The sequence below is a fragment of the Megalops cyprinoides genome, chromosome 20 (genome assembly GCF_013368585.1).
Source record: "Megalops cyprinoides isolate fMegCyp1 chromosome 20, fMegCyp1.pri, whole genome shotgun sequence".
Classification (NCBI taxonomy): Eukaryota; Metazoa; Chordata; class Actinopteri; order Elopiformes; family Megalopidae; genus Megalops; species Megalops cyprinoides.
This window is the reverse complement of record NC_050602.1, coordinates 1,650,466-1,671,368: the sequence shown is the minus strand read 5'-3', so window position 1 is coordinate 1,671,368 and position 20,903 is coordinate 1,650,466. Positions and strand designations below refer to the sequence as shown.

General features: G+C 39.5%; 1 protein-coding gene across 1 annotated transcript; it reads right to left on the bottom strand.

Annotated features, from left to right (window-relative positions):
- Window positions 1-2,921: 2,921 nt before the first annotated feature.
- Window positions 2,922-18,060, bottom strand: LOC118796028 (regulator of G-protein signaling 21-like). Its single transcript, XM_036554860.1, has 5 exons — window positions 17,856-18,060; window positions 17,572-17,721; window positions 4,291-4,401; window positions 3,258-3,424; window positions 2,922-3,098 (listed from the first exon to the last, which is right to left on the bottom strand). The coding sequence occupies exons 1-5, from the start codon at window positions 18,058-18,060 to the stop codon at window positions 2,922-2,924; spliced, it is 810 nt and encodes a 269-aa protein (XP_036410753.1).
- Window positions 18,061-20,903: the final 2,843 nt, after the last annotated feature.

The following is a 20,903-nucleotide window of genomic DNA, read 5'->3' as shown; positions in this document are numbered from 1 at the left end:
AGCAACGGCAAGGTGGCCATGAAAGGAACTGAAATGCTTTGCCCCTCTGTGGCTCTCTATCACTCTCAGAGCTCTGATTCCCATTGTCATGGGCAGACATTGGTGCAAAGTGGACATGGGGCTTAGTGTTGCCCTCTGACAGAAGTGTGTGCATCCCCACATCTCTACGAACAGCAGGTCAAAGAGGATTTGAGCGGTGACACGTGCCATGTGTGAAAAAAGAGAAGTCACGTTGAGCATCAGCTCAAATTCCGGAAGCAGAGTTTTCAACAACATTGAGTCAAGCTTTCACAAGCCTGAGGAGCATTGGAAACAACTATTACAGATGCTCTTATGTCCTCCAGATGTTAGGATGATGTTGGTGATAATGACACTGAAGATGATATGGATAGTAATGAAGATTACAGGCACATATGGTGTTCATCTCACCTTATTATGATAATGTGATTCATGCCAATGTGTTATATAATATCACTGAAATTGAGGGGGCAGTTTCACCCGTAACCAGGTTCAGGCTAATTTGCTGTCTCAGTGGGGTGTCGGTCAGGACACAGGAGTCAGGTTCCGGGTTCAGTTGTTTATTGGGGATTTTGAATGGGTGGATGTGAGGGTTTGTGTTGCATGTGTGTGTGGGACATACAGGCTTTAACTGCATGAATGGCTATGGAAACATTTATACATCAGGACACACTATCTTAATTAACATGCACACCCCTCTCTCTCTACAGGCAATTGTATTACAACCAGTTGAACTTAGGCATACTACTTACTTTGGCACAGACGCACACAACAACAGCACAATGCTTGGTCCCCAAAGGCTTGGTCTCCCCAGTTCTTCACCTCCCAGGTATTGTTGCGGTACTGAGGTGGGGGAGGTCACTACCACCTTTATATTGTCCCGTATCCCTGGCCCTATTGAGCCCCGGTTTGGTGGCCAAAGGATACGGGCAGGTCCGAGGGCAAATGGTGACCTGGGGGCCGTCCTCGGGGGTGCGCCTGTGCCTCGAGTTACCTGTGGGGGTCCTGCTGATAAGGGGAGCAGCAGGACCGGTTTGGCCAGGTTTCAACTGAGTTGTAAACAAGTGCCTGTGAGAGGTAGGGGTGGTGCACAAACAAAGACAAAAACAAAGACAGAAACAGAAACATGTGGCCCTTTTCTACAATCACATTTGTGCCTGAAGGCTGCTGTTGAATAACTCTGACCCTGTCATTTCCCCCTCAAATTTCCAACATCAATGTGGAGAGAATGCAAAGGTCACTGTCTACACAGTACACAGTACAAAGTGTATATATAAGTGTATGTGGTGTACAAAGAATGCATAAAATATATGTATAAGTGTATGTAATGTATAAAGAATCCATAAAGTGCATGTATAAGTGTATGTACTGTAAAAAGAATGAAGGAAAATCATGAATAAGAAAGATTCAGATGAAGCACAACACTTAAATGGAAGAACAACAGTACAACATATTCAGTTCATTTGGCAATTAACAGAAATGGCCTCATTTATCTTAATATTATTATTATGTTTCAATTTTATTTTTATTTAGTTATCCGCCGTCATCCTGGGTATGGTGAATTATGCCTCTCCCTGTTTAATGATAATCCCCTCCTTGATTATGGATGCAGTGTAGCCTTGTAGTTGTGACATGCACCCAAAAGACTGTAACATCAATGACATTTTTATATTGGGGAAAATTGTGCCTTAGTGACCACTGCTTTGATGCCACATTCTCCAGGCAAAAAAATGGTAAAGGGGTTTTACAGGAGTGAATTCTGGAGCTGTGCCAAGGCCAAGGTTGCTGTTGCTTTTCTTTTTTTGCTATTGTAAGCTTCCACATAAAGCAGCCTTTAATTTTTGCTAAGCAATAAAATGAGCAAAAAATCAGATTAATCGAAATTTCATACAAACCCCAGAATGCATTCCAGATAAAGTGTAAGGTAAGGACCACCATGAGAATGGAGGTTTTTGAGGTTATGTGTCCCTGCGAGAAATGACCACTGCGTCTGTGTCTCACATGAGGGATGCTGTCAAGCAGAAATGCTCAGCTTGTATGAGGAAATGTGGCGAATTGCCAGATTGCTGTGCAGACCAGGTAATACGGCTGGGTGAGAAACCAGGTACCAGGTACTTTCCTGGTTTGGCACTGGTTGTGGTGGAGAGGGGGAGCAGCGACAATGATTTGCTGCCTCAGGACAGACTGCCATGACCTTGAACAGCAGTGGCCTCCATGCACATGCAGAGAATGCGTAACTGAGTGAGTGACTGAGATGGAGAGAAAGAGAGAGACAGTAATGATGGTACTGAGTGAGTGAGTGAGTGAGAGAGAGAGACAGTTTGGAGTTTTGGTGGTCATGCTCTCTGTGACCTCCATTCAGGTATAGCTGACAGCACAACAAAGCAATCAAATTCAATGTTTAACAGTGGAGAGTGTAGCCTTTAAGCTAAAGCTAAACAGTAATTTCTTATGCACAATAACTCACCATTTTTTCTTACAATTTGAAATAAACAACACAAGAAAGCCAATTGAGGGAACAGCTTTTATTACAAAGTTTAATATCAGCCCTTTTGGTGTACATATTATGACTAAAAGTAGGGGAAAGTATGGAAAGTTACCAAAAATATGCAAAGGAGCCAAATATTCTGAAGCAAATGTGCACAGTATTTCTCTTTTTGATCAACATGCACAATCAGGCATTACAAGAAATGTGTCCTCCTTTGATATTGTATATCCTGCCTATTTGCATGTCCTTGTGTAAAAAGCTGCACTGTAAAAAAAAATGCCAAGGTAAAATACCCCCAATTACACTGAACTAAAGAATTAAAGCACAGTGGATAACCATCAATGGCAAATACATAAATGAAGCCACAGAAGAAAAAAGATCAAAATCTTTGTAGTCATTGGAGGAAGCATGAAAGTCATCTTTTCTCCGATCTTCTGAGAAGTGCCTGGTAGATGTCAGATTTCAGGAATCGTGGGTAACAGTCTTTAGCCATAAGACCATATATTAATCTCTGCGCCGTGTCAAATGATTCAAGGTTTGGTTGAGAAATATTCTTTGTGATATTTTCTCTGGTTCTGCAGTCAATGTTAATCTGCAGAGAGGAAACATATTCCTTTTCAATAAAATACTACAGTACATAACAATACATTACATATGTACAGGTCTGTGTATGTGTCCATATGTCTACCCCAATTTCCTTGTAATGCTTTACAATTGAATCAGGTTGACACTATTATCAGGAGCTGTTCACCTGTCTGGGGGCCTCAACCTGGACGAATTCCGAGTAGATCCTGTTGGCAGTAGAGATCATCTCTGGGGTGGACTTGATCTTCTTGTAGTCCTCACAGGCCAGCCAAAACAGAATGTTTTCCTCACTGTACTCTGTCTTCAGGAATTCTCTGAAGGCTGTCTGCCCAGCTGCATTAAGCCAGATCGGTATTACAGCCAGATATTATGGGGTAAAATGATACATTTTACGTTGAACATATCAAATATGACTTTTTTTTTTTTTTAGATATGATTACATACAACACAGGATGTGGTATATCACTACACACACACACATTTATTTGTCTTGGCTTAGTGCTGTGAACATATTTGTTTTCATATGAATTATCACTGCTGTGCAATGTGATGTAGCATTTATGCACCCTTTGATGTTAGTGATAACAGTATTAGGGTGGATGCTGTTGTTTGTGAGTAACCATCTGCTGAGATGCGGGTTTGCTGTGCTGCTCCTCACAAGATAGCAGAGTTGCACACTTCAATATCAAAGCATAAATACCTGTGAAAATGTATAGATGATGAGAGAAAAAAAAATCTAGGTTTCACAGCAAAACACACACACATACACACACACACACACACTGGCATACAAATGGTAATGTGATTTGTTCTACAGCGATTTTGGTCTTACAGGTCCTGGTTTGGCAGCATTTAATAATAGTAGTAGAATATGTAATGTATAATATAAGGCAATATTGCTTCTATAGATCATCATTTGGCTTCATGTGCCCATTATGATGATGTAGGTCCATTGCTTTTTCAGATATTTGTTTGGACCACTGTGTGTGCTAGTGCAGGTAATGCAAGCTGTTCTCTACTTGTGTACCTTAATTTAGTTGGTAATAATGCGTAGTTGATCGTCCTAGATGAGCATTAATGCATATATTAAAACTATCCTCTGTCTGTAGTACAGCTAATAAAAATATTATTATTAATCAGAAACAGCAAGAACAAATAAATAAATAAATAAATAAAAATAAAATAAAAGCTGCTCTTACATTTGCATTCCAGGAGTTTGTCCACTGATTCTCCCCAGGCCTGGACCTCATCCATGGGGTCCTTACGAAAACAGCAGCATCTACCCTTGAAAAGAGCATCAAGATCTTTCACTGGTCAAATCTGTACCTACATCTGCTGCACTATAGAGCTATCTCTTAAGCTTCCATTTAGAATGCATGCATTGTTTCAATGAATGTTACACCATTACCTTCAGACAGCTGAACTAGCTATATGAATAATAAGTAGACTACACACAGGCAAACACAATGCAAAAATACAAACATACTAACCAACTAAACATATTAATCGTTTTGTGATGTGTTCCTTGTGTTTCTTTCTCATACACAGAAGGTTTTTTAAATATATAAATATTTATAGCTATTTCAGCATAGGTACTCACATAATTCCACATTGTTGTTGTTAATTACCGTTATGGGAGAGACAAAAGCTTTTTTTTGGTGTGTTCAAAAGACACAGAGACACTCACTTTATCGCCATCCCCGTTTGCTTTCTCCTCCGTGAGAATCACTCCTGTACGTCTAAAACTGATTATGCAGTAGGGGAGTCAAAAGCTCAGACTGATCTAAACTATTTGCAGTGGAAGGAAACACATGAAAATTAGCATGTAAAACAGGAGAGTGCCCCTACGCACAACCTTTCCACCCAGTCCAGCTTGGCATCTTTCTTCAGCAGCCTTTCAAACTTATTTGGCTATGATTTGATTTTTTAATGATTTGCATTTTTCAAGCTGGGAGGAAAAAGTGACAAATTCAAAATCCTGTACGTCTGTATGAGAGCAACCCTAAGCAACTGGTTGGAGAATCATGGTTAAAATGAGAAATTAATTTATTGATGATGAATTTTCTCAAACTTCAGCTTTAATATTTGTTACTAATCCTGCAAATAAAAATATATCACATTACAAATATGACAGGTTTCAGAGGACTAGCAACATTTTCATATTTTGCAGAATGTCACAATTTTGTGTTTGTTTATAATACAAGTGTCACAGTGTCTGTGATGTCTTTAATACTGTCAAGTACTGATTTAAAAACATTTATTTGCCTGGGCCTAGCTGAACTGTCTGCTTTGCCGAAGAATTGATCTGGGTGGTTCTATCATTGAAACCAAATATAGTATGCGTCAACTATTTATTCCCAACAAACGCATGAAGACACATTAACTTTAAATTCACCACAAAAATGCAAGTGAGGTACTCTCTGACAGTACTGTATTTTCAAAATATCCACACTACTTCTACTTTTACTTTGCATATCAAGGGTTACTTTCACATGTTACTTACACATTTTTCATTAGGTTTAGATGAATTCATTACACGTTGTAACTAATGAAACCCATTACAGTATGTTGTTTAACTAATGATGGCACAAAATGAATGCTTGTTCAGTTTCATTAAGATTAAGGACAGAGATGGAGTTTGTGCGAGGGTCTTGATAGGGAAATAAATATCTATGGCTCCATCCGTTCATTCCTATATTGACAGTAGAAGAATATAATGTGGTTTTTAAGTTAAAATAAACACAGTCTAAGGGAACAAAAAGATATCTAGCATTTGCTGTTACGTAGATCTTTAAAAAAGACATTGCAAAATCATAAACCCCCCATAAACAAATAACAACAAAAACGATTCCCACCCAGAAATCAGTGAAACAAGGCTAAACAGCTAAGGACATTGCTATCTGGGGAAAAAAAAAAAACTTAAACAGGAGTATTGTTTTTTAACTTGTCCCAGGAAACCTAGCTGCAAACAAATTCTGCTTGACAGACCTCGCCAAACACACACCACATTTGCTTAGTCTCATTGTAAAGCATCTCGCACCCTCATTAATGTGGCATTACACATCAATGAGTGCAAAGCTTTTGTCTTGCCTGCATTTAATCCCACAGTAATACAGGTCTTTAATTCTTAAAAGTAGGGTGTTTATACATTTAGGCTGTTTATACATATGCAGTCAAGGTATAACATGTATTTAACCTCAGAAAATTAAATAGCTTAAAACAACAGGTTGGAAAATTGCATTGATTGTATGTTGTGAACTGCTGAGCTCGCGCCACAGAACAAAAGGACATAGGCTGAAATCAGTTACAGATACATTTCACACAGCCATTAGGAAGTGTTTTTCCTAGAGTTATTAATGCATGGAGTAGTTTCCCAGGATTCATACTAGAAGCAGAAGTCCTTCAAGCTTCAAGACACAGTGCTAGATATAAGACACTGTAGACTACAAGTAGAATGATGATCTAAGTTGGACTGAATTACCTGTTCTCCTCATTAACCTTCTTGTGACCTCAGTGTTTTTGCTGTGTGTGCTTAGTTAAACATTACCCTTCAGATACATTCAAATAGGGTAAGATACTGAAAACAACATTGTGAAGTACAGTATATTTGCTGAATATCTCTTCTGTGGGAAAAGATGTGACTTTGTAACTCGCAATGAAAGGATGCTGTTTCTTTGTGTTTCCTGATATGAGGAATACTCATACTCCCTTTTGAAGATTTCCCTAAACGTAAACCCCCATGCAACGTGTCCATTACAATGTTTCCATCCTCATCGTGGTGCCATGTCCAAGGTAACTAACACAGCTGTCGCATGACACAGTTTCTGCATAGTGTCAACTGGCCAACCTCGGTTTGGAACCTTCAGCCACCTGGTTACCCCACACTTCAGAATTCCCATTCACCTGTTGTAAAAGTGCTCACCTGTCACCCCTGCGGTTGGAAAGGGAGACACCTGACATTTTGTCAGAGAGGAAGTCACGGAAGTGGCTATGAAAATGATGCCTGATGGGAAAAATGTATGTGTTCTTGAGCTGCATGGCATTCACTTGGAAGAGCAAAGCCAGGGAATGGAAATCACACATGGGGTGTACACTGCGGTGAGCAGGGATTTGCATCTGTGGCAACAAAACCCCCAGCAGTGAATTTGGTTGCCAAAAAGAGCCAGCTAGGTGTGACGGCATTGGACAGACCCTTATCTGTGCTCCATCCAGCCCCAGAGATGATTTTTTCACCATTTCCAGATACCTACAGGGATGAGTAATTTACTGCACTGCTAAGTACACATTTAGCATTTATTTCAGATTTTTAAAGCAGGAGAATGTCACAGATTACCCTTCATAAAGCAAGTAAAGATTCCTCAGATTTTGTTTTTTAACATCATTTGCAAGCAAGTATTTCAAAGACTTATCCCTCTTTGTGTACTTTATCATTTATTTTCTACTTTTTACAGTAAGTAAAACAGGAGCTCCATCTAATAAAACCTAATAGAGTTCAGGTTGGGTACAAAAAACCTCATGATGCCTCTTACTGCCGTTTACTGTAAATTATGCAGCATTACTATCTCCCAAGTCTGTCTCCTTAAGCCCACAAACTACATACTTATTAAGCAATGCTGAAATGACACAGTGATAAAAACCCAAACTGGAACCAGGCTTTTGCAGGAGAAGAGAAATACGGTATGACAGGTCACAGATGGTCCATCTGTTTGAATTTACTCAATATCATGCAAAATGGATGGCCTGATAGAACCTCTCTTTATGTTCTATGTATGGGTACACATTAAATTATTATATGCTTCATTATATCTATATGGTTTAAATGTGACATTACACATTGAACATGTTTCAGGAACAAAGATTCAGGAAGAGAATTTTCAGATGATCCCCATGTAATGAACAAATGCTTCCCATCAACAAAAATTTCACTCACCACTTCCTTTTTATGTCAGCTGCTCACGGCATCCCTACTCTTCTCCATCGATTTTCTTTCCTATTCCTGCTTGTGATGTTCAAACTTGGGGTGAAAAACCACGGACCATGGCAAGGTGTGATCCCTTTATTGAACTCTGAGCCAAATACCTGTATCCCTTTACCCTCATCATCAGCAATGTTTATGTTTCTTATTGTATAAAAATTCATATCTACTGAATTATTCACATAAGTAGTAGTAGTAGAGGGAGAGGTCACAGTGGCAATCTAGGTAATATCTGAAGTTTTAATTTGCTTGTTAGACACCTTATCTGCACCTTTTTAAGTACCTTACCAAATGGTTACCTTACCTAATTAACAGGGTAATACCAAATCAGGGAATCTTCAGGTGAGAAGCCTTGTACCAGCTTTAAACACAAGCAAGACAAGCATATGACTTTCTTCTTAATGCAGGCATGGCATGTACAGATTCTGAACCCTGCAGTGGAAACTAATCAAGTGGTCTTTTCAAACAAGGTTCATTATTTTTGTAACATGTGTTGTAATTGTAACTATATAATCAGCATAACCACAGGACACTAACAAATCCTAATAATGCATAGTTATTATACTAATAGTTATTATCTACTGTTGTTTAGAGGTCATTATTTGCACATCAGCTGGCATTAATGAGAAAAACACACTGTGCTGTAGTGATCTGCTATTCATCTGACAAAACAGATTGTAATTAACAAGATATCCAGAGAAAAGGGCCTATAGGAATAAATTCACATATGAATAAACATGTAATGCAATTTAGATTACAAAGCTTGGATATTTACTGTATTGAAAACAGTCAACACTATGTAAACTCCAACATATTTACATATTAGGCAAGGGATAATTTGGACTGTGTCCTGCCTGGCACACCCTTATTTGACTTTACCCTTGTTTGAGCTAAACCCAGGGTGCTAAATCTAGTCTGAATTGATACTGCAGGACTATTTTGACCTGAATGTGTCATACTGAGCCAGAGCTTCCGACATAGAAGCCAATTTGAAAGTGCTGGCTAAAGCTAAAGGTAAAAGTAAAGCTAAATACTCTAAAATTGTTATTCACGTTGGCGCTAACGATGTTCGCATGAGACAATCGGAAGTAACAAAGTTAACTATTAAATCGGTGTGCAGGATTGCTAAACAAATGTCGGATTCAGTAATTTTCTCTGGCCCCATCCCCATGCGGCGCGATGACGAGATCTATAGCAGATTAACGTCACTTAATCGTTGGTTGTCTGAATGGTGCCCCTCTAACAACGTGGGTTTTATAGATAATTGGCACAAGTTTTGTGGGAGGCCTGGTCTTTTAAAACGAGATGGCATCCACCCCTCGAGGGAGGGTGCAGCTATCATCTCTAGAATCACCTCTAAACCTTGACCTATCAGGGCCAACGCCAGGCAGCAGACTTTCTGTCCTACACAGATGTCTGCTTTTCCCCTGGAACCACCACTTAAAAATCCCATAGAGACAGTGTCTGTTCCACGACCCTCTGTCCCAAACTTCTAAAAAACATCCAGTAGGGGCATTTGTGCTGATAATTTGATAAAAATTAAGTTTAACAAACCTGAAAATACTACCTGTAGACAAATGGTCCTTAAGATTGGGTTAATAAATATCAGATCGCTACAATCTAAAGCTATATTAATAAACAAATTGATTACTGATCACCAATTTGTTATCTTATGCCTGACTGAAACATGGCTTAAACCTAATGACTTTGTTGCACTCAATGAATCAACTCCTCCCAGGTACTGTAATCACCAGGTCCCTCGACCTACTGGTAGAGGTGGCAGTGTTGCTGCTGTACACAGCTCCAAACTCTGTGCCACCCTTAAACCTGGCTATAACTTCCATTCGTTTGAACTGTTAGTACTTAGCTTTGCACATCCTGACAAGACTGCATTTCAGCTATTTACCCTTGTAATAGTTTACAGGCCACCTGGCCCTTACAGTGTTTTCTTATCAGAATTTGCCAACTTTTTATCTGACCTGGTTGTCAATACAGAAAAGGCTGTAATAGTAGACGACTTTAATGTGCATATGGATAATGAAGATGACCCTTTCAGAACAGCATTTTTGTCCATAATCGAACCCATTGGACTCTATCAAGCTGTGGACAAACCCACACATAACCGCAACCATACTCTAGATTTGGTCCTCACACATGGAGCAGATATTAACCAGGTGGAAATTATGCCACACAATCCTGTGTTATCTGACCACTATTTCATCTCTTTCAATTTACCACTAACGTGCTTCACATACTCAGAGCCTACATTTTCGTCCAGGCACACGTTTTGCTCTCTTACAGCCAATGCCTTTATCGACGAGCTCCCTACATCATACTACCTGCACAATGAAATCTCCTCTAGTTTATGTTCAAACCCTAGCTCAACTGAAATGAATCTACTCGCGGACAGTATTGACTCTACTTTGCGTAAAACTCTGGATGCTGTTGCTCCCCTCAAAAGGAAGAAAATCACGGACAAGAAGCGAGCACCTTGGTATAATGACCATACTCGTGCTCTCAAACAAGCTACGCGAAAACTCGAATGGCGCTCCACCAAATTACAGGTTTTTCTCCTGGCGTGGAAGGAAAGTCTCCTAACCTACAAGCATGCCCTCACAGCTACCAGATCCAAATATTTTTCTACCCTTATTGAGAGAAATAAGGACAATCCTAGGTACCTGTTTAGCACTATCGCCAGATTCACCAATTAGTCCTGCATCAGTTAACCCTACCATACCAGCAATTTATAGCAGCAATGATTTCATGAACTTCTTTGATAGTAAAATCTTAAAGATAAGAGACACAATACAAAAATTTTCATCGACTTCTGCCTCCTGCCTGGCCAGTCCCATTCCAGATTATGTAGGTATGTCTATTAGGCCAGCCTCATGCTTTGACTCTTTTATACCCATTGAATTTAGTGACTTTTCTTCTTTTATCAATTCATCTAATAACTCTACCAGCCAACTTGACCCCATACCAACCGGCTTCCTGAAACAGCTACTGCCTGCAATTGGCACACCGCTATTAAATCTTATCAACGCCTCCCTTATGTCTGGACACGTACCTCAGCCCTTCAAAGTAGCAGTTATCAAGCCTATTCTGAAAAAGCCTAATCTTGATCCCAATGACCTGTCAAACTATAGGCCCATCTCGAACCTTCCATTCCTCTCAAAAATTCTGGAAAAAGCAGTATCTTTTTTTCCAATTCTCTTTTTATTATTATGATTTTACATGGTTACATTTATAAAATACATAATTGAGAATTTAACTCCATAGAACAATAATACTGGGGTGTATATCTGCGATTCTAAAAACAAAACCACCGATACAAAAGGGTTGACAAGAAATAAAATAAAATAAAAAGGGTGGGGAATGGATATAAATCCAAACCTTAGACAAATGATGGTCGAACCTGTTTACCATATCTAATCCATTTTTCCCATCTTCTCAAAAATAGATCCCGCTGCAATCTTATAGCAAAAGTAATTCTTTCCATCTTAAAAATGTCATAAATTATATCAAACCATTCGTCCACTGCTGGTTTTTCTAGTTTAAGCCACTTCCTTGTTATGGCTTTTCTAGAAGCAGCACTCAAAATCTGAAATAAGTATTTGTCATTAACGGAGACATTTTCTGATGGTAGAACTCCTAAATATAATGTCACAAACGGAATGTTTGTCTGGAATACTTTTTGCAGAATGTTATAGACCTCCTGCCAGAAAGGGAACAATATTGAACAAGACCAGAATATGTGAAAATGATTTGCCTCGAGGCTTCCACACTGTCTCCAACATTTAGATGAATTAGTATAATGTCTTTTTTGAGCTGGAGTGATGAAAAATCTGATAAGGTTTTTCCAACAAAACTGAATTTGAGGTTTTCCATTGTATCTCACATAAATGTTCCCAATCTAGACTAGACTTCCTTCCCTCTCCCATTTCTGTTTTACTTGCAGCGGACTATCTTTCATTTTTTGTAAGCCCCTGTAGAGTCTTGAGATGGTTTTTTGGCCTGAGCCTGAACCATATGCATCCATAAAAACTTTTAACAAAATATTATCCCCTTGCTCTTGTTTGATCTCTTTCCTTATTTTCTCAATATAATGACGAATCTGTAGGAATCTATAGAAGTCATCATTATTTAGCCCAAATTGTCTCTTTGGGTTTTGAAAACTGTTCACTGACCCTTTACACAAGAGAGTACAATATGCTGTTAATCCATGAGTTTTCCAACCCTTAAATCTTGCATCCAAATTTTTGGGCATGAAATCTGGATCATATGCACACCATCTCAAAACTTTTATCGCCTCTTTCAAATGATTTTTATCTATTATCCTATTCCACAACTTAACTGGTAAAGCAATCCAGGGGTTTCCCAGATCAGTTAGCTTATTCATCAACCCCTTATTCCCTATTGCCGCTTGTATTGGGAACTCTGCTGATATAGCCCCTTCTAACTCCCTCCATCTGGCATTATATTCTGGATTGCACCAGCACACTAACGGTCTCAGTTGAGCTGCAATATAATAGTCTTTTAAACACGGGAGCGCAACCCCCCCCTTATTCTTTGCTAACTGTAAACTCTGGTATTTGATTCTTGGTCGACGCCCCTGCCAAATGTACCGCGAGATGAGTTTATCCCACTCCTTGAACTGTTGATCTGATATATCTAGTGGAAGCGATTGAAAGATACAATAATCTCGGCAGAATAACCATTTTGACAGATTCAATACGAGAACCGAAATTAAGGAATGGTATTAAATCCCATCTCCTTATGTCTTCCCTAATTTTATTATTCAGGGGGAGAACATTAAGTGAGAACAGTTTTGACAAGTCCGTTGGTATATTCACCCCCAGATATCTCATGGATTCAGCTTCCCAACTTAAATTATACATTTTCTTCACATTTTCGGAGGGACTGTAATTAAAGCTGAGAATCTGTGTTTTAAAAATATTCAACTTATATCCAGAAAAAGATCCATATTGATCCAGAAGTGAAAACAACTGTACAAGAGATTGTTCTGGACTGGATACCTGTATCAATATATCATCTGCAAACAAGGAAATCTTTTGTTCTCCTCCTTTCATACATATTCATTTAATGTCTTTATTCTGTATAATCCACTGACTCAGGGGTTCAATAAAAATCGCAAATAAAAGGGGGCTAATTGGACAGCCCTGCCTTGTTCCACGTTCCAGTGAAAAAGGGTTTGAAACTACTCCATTTATTTTAATTCTAGCCCTCGCGTTATCATATAGAGCTTGTATTGTCTTAATAAAGGAGTTGTGAAAACCAAACTCATCCAGGACTCTAAACAAAAAAGACCAATTCACACAATCAAATGCTTTTTCTGCATCTAGCCCTACCAATACTGCTTCTAAATCCTGTTCGGTTATATGACTTATTATATGTAGGGTCCGTCTGATGTTATCTTGGGTTTGTCTTTGACGAATAAAACCCGTCTGGTCCAGGCTAATGATTTGTGCCAACAGTCCTTCTATTCGCTTGGCAAGTATATATGTAAAGATCTTATAGTCCTGGTTTAACACACTAACCGGTCTGTAATTACTGCATTCAGATTTATCCTTCCCCTCTTTTGGAATAAGCGATATTACCACTTCTTTCCAGGAGGGGGGTATTATATTCCTTTTAAGGACCCAATTAAAGGTAGACTGCAACACAGGGATCAATGAATCTCCCATCACCCGATACCATTCTGAAGGAAACCCATCTGGGCCAGGGGCCTTACCTGATTTGAGATGGGTGATGGCTGCTCTAATTTCTTTCTCTGTTACTTCTACTGTAAGTTGATTACTTTGCTCACCCGTCAATTTAGGAAGGTTAATTTTTCCAAAGAATTCTTCCATTTTTACTCTATCAACATAGGGTTGAGAGTATAATCTTTGAAAATATGATTCAAAACTATTTTGTATCTCTTCCAATTTATAGTGCATTAAATTAGTCATCGGGTTCTTAATTTTATGGATTGAATTCTCCGCCTGTTGCTTTTTCAGCCTATAAGCTAACAATTTACTGGCTTTCCCTCCTCCTTCGTAATACTTCTGTTTTGTAAATATTAAGTTTTTTTGTATATCTCTTGTATAGATCTCATCTATTTCATTCTTTTTCTTCTTAAGTACTTCTTTAATTTTCTCATCATTTGTGTCTTTATGTTTTTGTTCTAACTGTTTCAATTCTGCTTGCAGCTGATCTAGCTCTTTTAGCCTAGCTCTTTTTAGGTGAGAACTGTATCCAATTATCTTACCCCTCAGCACTGCTTTACATGCATCCCACAATATCGGAGGTGTAACTTCACCATTGTCATTCTGTTCCAAAAACTCAGTAATATCCTTCTTAATTTGGTCCTTCATATGATTCAATATATGGATGTTTAATCTCCATAAGGTATTTCTCCTGTATTGTTCGAGATTTAGTTTTAAATATACAGGGCTATGGTCCGAAAGGTCCATAATCCCTATGCTGCAATCTCTGACCCTGTGTAAATCTTTACCAAAGATTAAAAAGTAATCAATCCTTGAGTATAACAAGTGTGGATTAGAAAAGTATGTATAATCTCTCTTTAAAGGATTCAATTCTCTCCATACATCTACTAAACCAATATCCTTAATTGCTAAATTAATCCTCTTGTTCAGGTGACTGGGCTGAGCTATCTGTATTTTTGAAGAGTCAAGTTTAGGGCTTAATCTAATATTGAAATCCCCCCCACAAATTAAAACACCTTGGGATTCTGCTATTATCAAATCAAATATTTGTCTGAAAAAACTCCAATCAGAATTAGGGGGAGGATATATATTCAGTAAAGTTATCAACGAACCGTTTAAGTTCCCTCTCAAAAATACATATCTTCCTTCTGTGTCCTTCTTTTCAAATAGGGACTCAAAACAAGTTTTACTGGAAATTAATATTGCCACCCCTCTCCTATGGCCATTTGGATATGATGATGAAAACTGATACTTAAAGCCCATTCTTTTTAATTTAGCAAGCTCTGTATCTGAAAGATGGGTTTCTTGCAAAAACGCCACCTCAACATTATCTCGTTTCAGTTTGGTCAAAATCTTACTTCTCTTGACAGGATTGGCTAGGCCATTAACATTATAAGTTGCTATTTTAAGTGCTTGCATCTAGTGTCTATTCTTGAAAAGAAAAACAAAGTCAAAATCCATTATTCTCCCAGTTAACCAGGACCAGTGGAATGCTGTGACACCCAGGCTCTCACTAAACATCCCTACAGGTAACATTCGATATCTTGGCATTGATATTTCCTCCAACCTTTCAGATTTGTTTGAATTGAACTTCACACCAATTCTTAAAACCACTGAAAAGTGTTTAAGTTGTTGGAATAACTTAACACTCTCACTTGCTGGCCGCATAGCTGCAGTGAAAATGTCAATCCTACCAAGAATCAACTATCTCTTTTCAATGACTCCCGTCTTCCCAACACCCAACTGGTTTTCTACTCTAAACTCAATAATCACAAAATTTTACTGGAAAAATAAACAACCAAGAATTAAACTCTCAACACTCCAGGAAAGCAAACAGTTTGGTGGCTTAAATGCCCCAAACTTTCTCCATTACTTCTTAGCTCATCAGTTACAGTACATAATGAAATGGACATATTCAGACATGCAACAAGATCCTTGGCTTGAAACTGAACAGTCAGCTTGTGAAGAATTCTCTATTAAAGACTTGCCATTCTTACCCCAATCAATCAAAAAACATAACTGCTATAAGGTCATCACCATTTCAACAACCCTGGAAGCTTGGTGGAAAACCAATAAGATCACAAATCACCCACTTAAACCATGTAAACTCACACCAATTTGGAACAACCCCGATTTCTTAATCAATAAGACCGCCTTCACATTTAATACCTGGAAAAGTAAGGGAATCACCCACTTACAACACCTGTTTGCAAATGATAAATTCTTAACCATCCATGAACTAACACAGAAATATAACATGACCCAACCAAACTTTTTACAGTACCTCCAGCTTAAAAATGCACTAAAAAATAAAATACAACTTTCCAACATTGATCTACAACCACCACCATTAATAGAAAAGATAGCATCCATTTCAACATCTGAGAAACCTTTATCTAAAATATACAAACACATATCATCACCAAAAGAAGAAGCACTACCTATACCAATAACAAACTGGGAAAAAGATTTAAAAATTAAGACTGATCTCAGTTTCTGGAAACAAATATGTAGCAACATCTTCTCCATGACAAACAACTCCCAACTACAGCTAATCCAGTATAAGGTCATGCACAGAACACACATCACCACCCGTAGAATGCGCCTCATGGGCTTCACCAACACAGATATCTGTCCACAATGCACCCTCAACACAATAGATTGTTATTATCACTCTTTCTGGCAATGCACACCAACCAAAAATTTCTGGCAAGCCATAATATTTGAACTCTCCAAATTTCTGGGTCACAGCATTCCACTGTCCCCGTCCCTTTGCCTTCTAGGAGATCTCACACCCATCAGTCATATTCACAAATACCACAAGATCATACTTGTCACCTTAACAATAGCCAAAAAAACAATACTCCTAAACTGGAAATACAGGCACAAACTTTCAATATCACAATGGCTTAATCTGTTAACAGACTACCTCTCAATGGAACGAATCACAGCTAAAAACAATAAACAGACCAAATTATTCAGTAACACCTGGGAACCCATCCTTGTAGCTCTGAACTTTCCAACAAATTGACCCCCCCCCCCCCTTTTTTTTTTTTTTTTTTTTTTTTTTTTTTTTCTCTCTTTTTCTTCCTCTCTCTCCCCCTTCTTCCTTCTTCTCCCCTTCTCCTTTAATAAAAGAAAAAAAAAAAAAAAAAAAAAAAAAAAAAAAAGAAATATAACCATAGCAGTTAAAAAAAAAAAAAAAAAAAAAAGAAAAGAAAAACAAAGAAAACCCTCTCGTACCAAACCCAGATATTCACCATTAACTACATGTATCACAGGCCACACCCCAAAAGCTGCAAAGAACGGCAGCAAAACATGCCCCTTAATGGGGAACAACACATTAAACACAGTAACACTTAAAAAAAAGGCTTCCAATAGTGAGGTCTTCATCTCGACCCTTATTAAGCCCTGGTGATAAGAGGGCCTTGAGGGAAATCCTCCCTCACCGACCGGTGTGTGAGGGCCCTCAGTCATTTGCAGTCCTTTATATATATTAGTGTTCATCTGGTTCCATGACAAAGGAAAACAAAACTCCCGACCATTGCAGAGTGTTCTTAATTATAGCCTATAAAATGTTCCTGTAATGTACATTACTTGTTTGCAGTCTGTCCTTCCTTTACTGATGGCTGTTTCCCCCGGACTCTCCTCTTTAAAATAAAAACTCACCCCTTCTTCTCTAGGATTTCCAACGACCCATAATTTCCATATTATTTACAGTCATACTGAATCCTGGCGTCTATAGACCTGCAGTTTTTCGATGTAACTCCCCGCTTTGCCTGCTCTCTCCCGGTGTCCCGCTCTCCTTCTCGTGCGCCAAGTGAACTTCTGGATCTGCTCCAGCAGAGATTCCAGGTGTTTAATGACCGACACTGAGAACCCCCTCTTCACCATGTCCCCGGTCGCCTCCTCCGCTGATCTGTACAGCACTGTCCCCTCCGGGTAGAACACAGTTTCAGCAGCTCTGTAACTGCGTCTTCCGCCCCTTGTATCCGAGTTTCAGCCGTATCGATCCTCTTTTCAGCCTCCTCTATTCTAGTGTTTGTTTTGTTTATTTCTTCACGAATCTCTTTCAACTGTTGACTGTTGTCCTTTCTAAACTCCCTTAGTTCTTTCAGTATGAGGCCCAGTCCTGCTTCTTCCATCTGCTCCTGGCCGTGGTCCGATTCCGTATCCTCCATTTCGCTGCTAGCCTGGGGCACCTGGCTAACTTCGTCTCTCTCGATTTTCTTCGACTGCATTGACTTTTTCGGCTTATATTTAGGCATTCTCAAAACCCACAATCCTAGATTCAACTGTACTCACGTTTTTTAAAATATTCGGGTTGTTGTGGGCAATTTTTACTTCGAAATGTCGGGAGCAACTTTCCTATGCTGCCATCGTCTAGCTCGTCAAACCGGAAAAAGCAGTATCAAAGCAACTCTGTGCCTTTTTACACTCTAACAACATTCTGGAAGTTTTTCAGTCCGGATTTAGGCCTCACCACAGTACGGAAACCGCTCCCCTGAAAGTGCTCAACGACCTTCTACTCTCCTGTGACAATGGCTGTATCTCTCTTCTTGTGCTGCTAGACCTAAGTGCAGCCTTTGATACCATCGATCATCGTATCCTCCTTGACCGCCTTGAAAACCTGGTTGGCATAAGTGGACAGGCCCTATCTTGGTTTAGGTCTTATCGATCACAACGATATCAGTTTGTCTCCATTAACAACGAATCCTCCGCTCGTTCCAGAGTAAGATCTGGTGTACCTCAAGGATCTGTGCTTGGGCCTCTGCTCTTCTCATTATACATGTTGCCTCTTGGCGATATCATCCGTAAACATGACATTAATTTCCACTGTTACGCGGATGACACTCAGTTATACATATCAGTCAAACCCGATGTCCCTCAAACATGGAGGCCTGCCTAACAGATGTAAACTTTCTCCTCCTTAACCCGGACAAAACCGAAATATTGGTCATAGGCTAAAATTCAATCAGGAGCAAACTCACTCATTTTACACTGGACCTTGATGGTGTTTCCCTTGCCCCAAGTGCAGCCATCAAAGACCTTGGTGTTGTTATTGATCCTGAGCTCTCTTTTGAAACTCACATAACTAACACCTCTAGGACTGCCTTCTTCCATCTGAGAAATATTGCTAAAATCAGAAAAATCATATCAATTAACGACGCTGAAAAACTAATCCATGCCTTTGTAACATCCAGATTAGACTACTGTAATGCCCTCTTGTCAGGATGTGCAAACGTCTCATTAAAACCCCTTCAGCTGATGCTAAATGCAGCTGCTTGAGTCTTAACCAAAACTAAACACTTTGAGCACATCACCCCAGTTCTGGCTTCTCTCCATTGGCTACCTATTAAATACCGGATCATTTTTAAAATACTCTTACTCGCATTTAAGGCTTTAAATGGGCTTGCCCCCCCATCTTAAGGACCTTCTTCACTCATATCTTCCGCAGAGAGCCCTTCGCTCCCAAAATGCTGGGCTTCTCATCATTCCAAGAGTGGGCAAAACTACTGTAGGCGGTACAGCTTTTTCCTATCAAGCCCCTCTCCTGTGGAACAGCTTACCCTCCGAGATTCGGGGAACAGACTCTCTCTCCACCTTTAACTCTAGGCTCAAAACATATCTATATAGTAAATCCTTCAGCTGAAGGACATGGCCTGGTGCTGGCGTGGATCATAGAGTCTCTGGTGGACTAAGTGGTCAATGCTTTCATGGACCCTGTGCCGTGATCTGGTGTTGACTGTCTTAGGGTCGCCCTCATGACTATGCCGGTCCCTTGCCTCCCGTCCCCTAGGTATGCTGCCATAATGTTCTCTGCCCCTCCTCTCCTGCCTCTCTGTTCTACATCCCTGCCATTCTTATCATCCACTAGCCACTGTTTTCTGTTTGCTTCCTATCCCTGCTCCGGGCTCCTGTCCGGAGCTGTAGCCTAAGCGTCTCATCCCGTTTTCCAGTCCTGCTACCTCGCTGCCCTGCCCATCAAAGCCAACTGCGTTCCACGAACCGGACATCCTAGGAGATAATCTTATAATCACTCTGCTGTTAACTACTATTGTCTGTCAATCATAAATGTCTTAAAGTACATTGCATAACTTGTCTTTAACTCTATCTGTCCAGTGCCAGCCAGAAGCTGATGGGCCCCCCCTCTGAGTCCGGCTCAAGGTTTCTTCCTGATGGGAGTTTTTCCTTGCCACTGTTGCCTTAGGCTTGCTCTCAGGGGGTCTCAGGCCTGGGAACAATGTAAAGCTGCTTTGTGACAACTTGTGTTGTAAAAACGCTATACAAATAAAATTGAATTGAACTGAATTGAATACTGTACACTTTCACCCTGAACAAGGCTTACAAATCCTATACAAATTGCACATTTGACCAATGGCAATTACACAGCATGCTCCATGAGTTCCTCACATTGAAAGTTTGCTCAAAGACTGGGCTAAGTTGATCTGTATTTTTTTTTCAAATTGCTAGGAGATGGATAAGGGCAATGGATGGCTGAATGGATCACAGGACAGGGTGATTATTCTCTAAATTAACTTTCCTGATGACAGGAATAGTCTAGGGACCTTCCTTTCTCCTCAGTGTTTGCACTGCCGTATGAAGACATAGAAGTGTTTTAAGACTTCATTTACAAGCCTTTGTCCTTGTATGCAGCTGGATATTTTACTGAAATAATTCTAGTTAAATTAATCACTCAAGAATGCAACAGCAGTGTCCAGTCTGTGAATCAAGCCAGCCACCATGACATGAGAGCATTTGATGACGGAGGCAGAGGAGCAACAGCGGTGTCCATCCATTCATGCATAATATATATAAATTGAATGTAAATAGCCTACAAAATTAAAATGTGATTCAATGTGTTAGTTAACATAACCTAAGTTGAGCGTGTATCAGCGCAATACCAGGCAAAGCAGTTTAATGGTAATCAAAAGTAAAAGTACAGTGGATATAATGTTACAATGTGAATAAACATTGTTAGCTAACCCATTTGAAATTTCCCTATGGTAAGTGTAGTAGACTTAATCTAATGTCTATGTGTTTTAACGTCACCACCTCAGTGAGTATCAACATAAGGCCACAAAGTCAGCTCTTTGGTGAGAGCAATGTT

Coding starts and splice junctions, on each gene's coding strand:
- LOC118796028 (XM_036554860.1), bottom strand. CDS start 18,060: ATGCCTAAATATAAGCCGAAAAAGTCAATGCAGTCGAAGAAAATCGAG. Junction 4,402..17,571: donor GGGACACCGGGAGAGAGCAG/GCAAAGCGGGGA, acceptor AGATTTGACCAG/TGAAAGATCTTGATGCTCTT. Junction 3,425..4,290: donor CAAACTCCTGGAATGCAAAT/GTAAGAGCAGCT, acceptor GGCTTAATGCAG/CTGGGCAGACAGCCTTCAGA.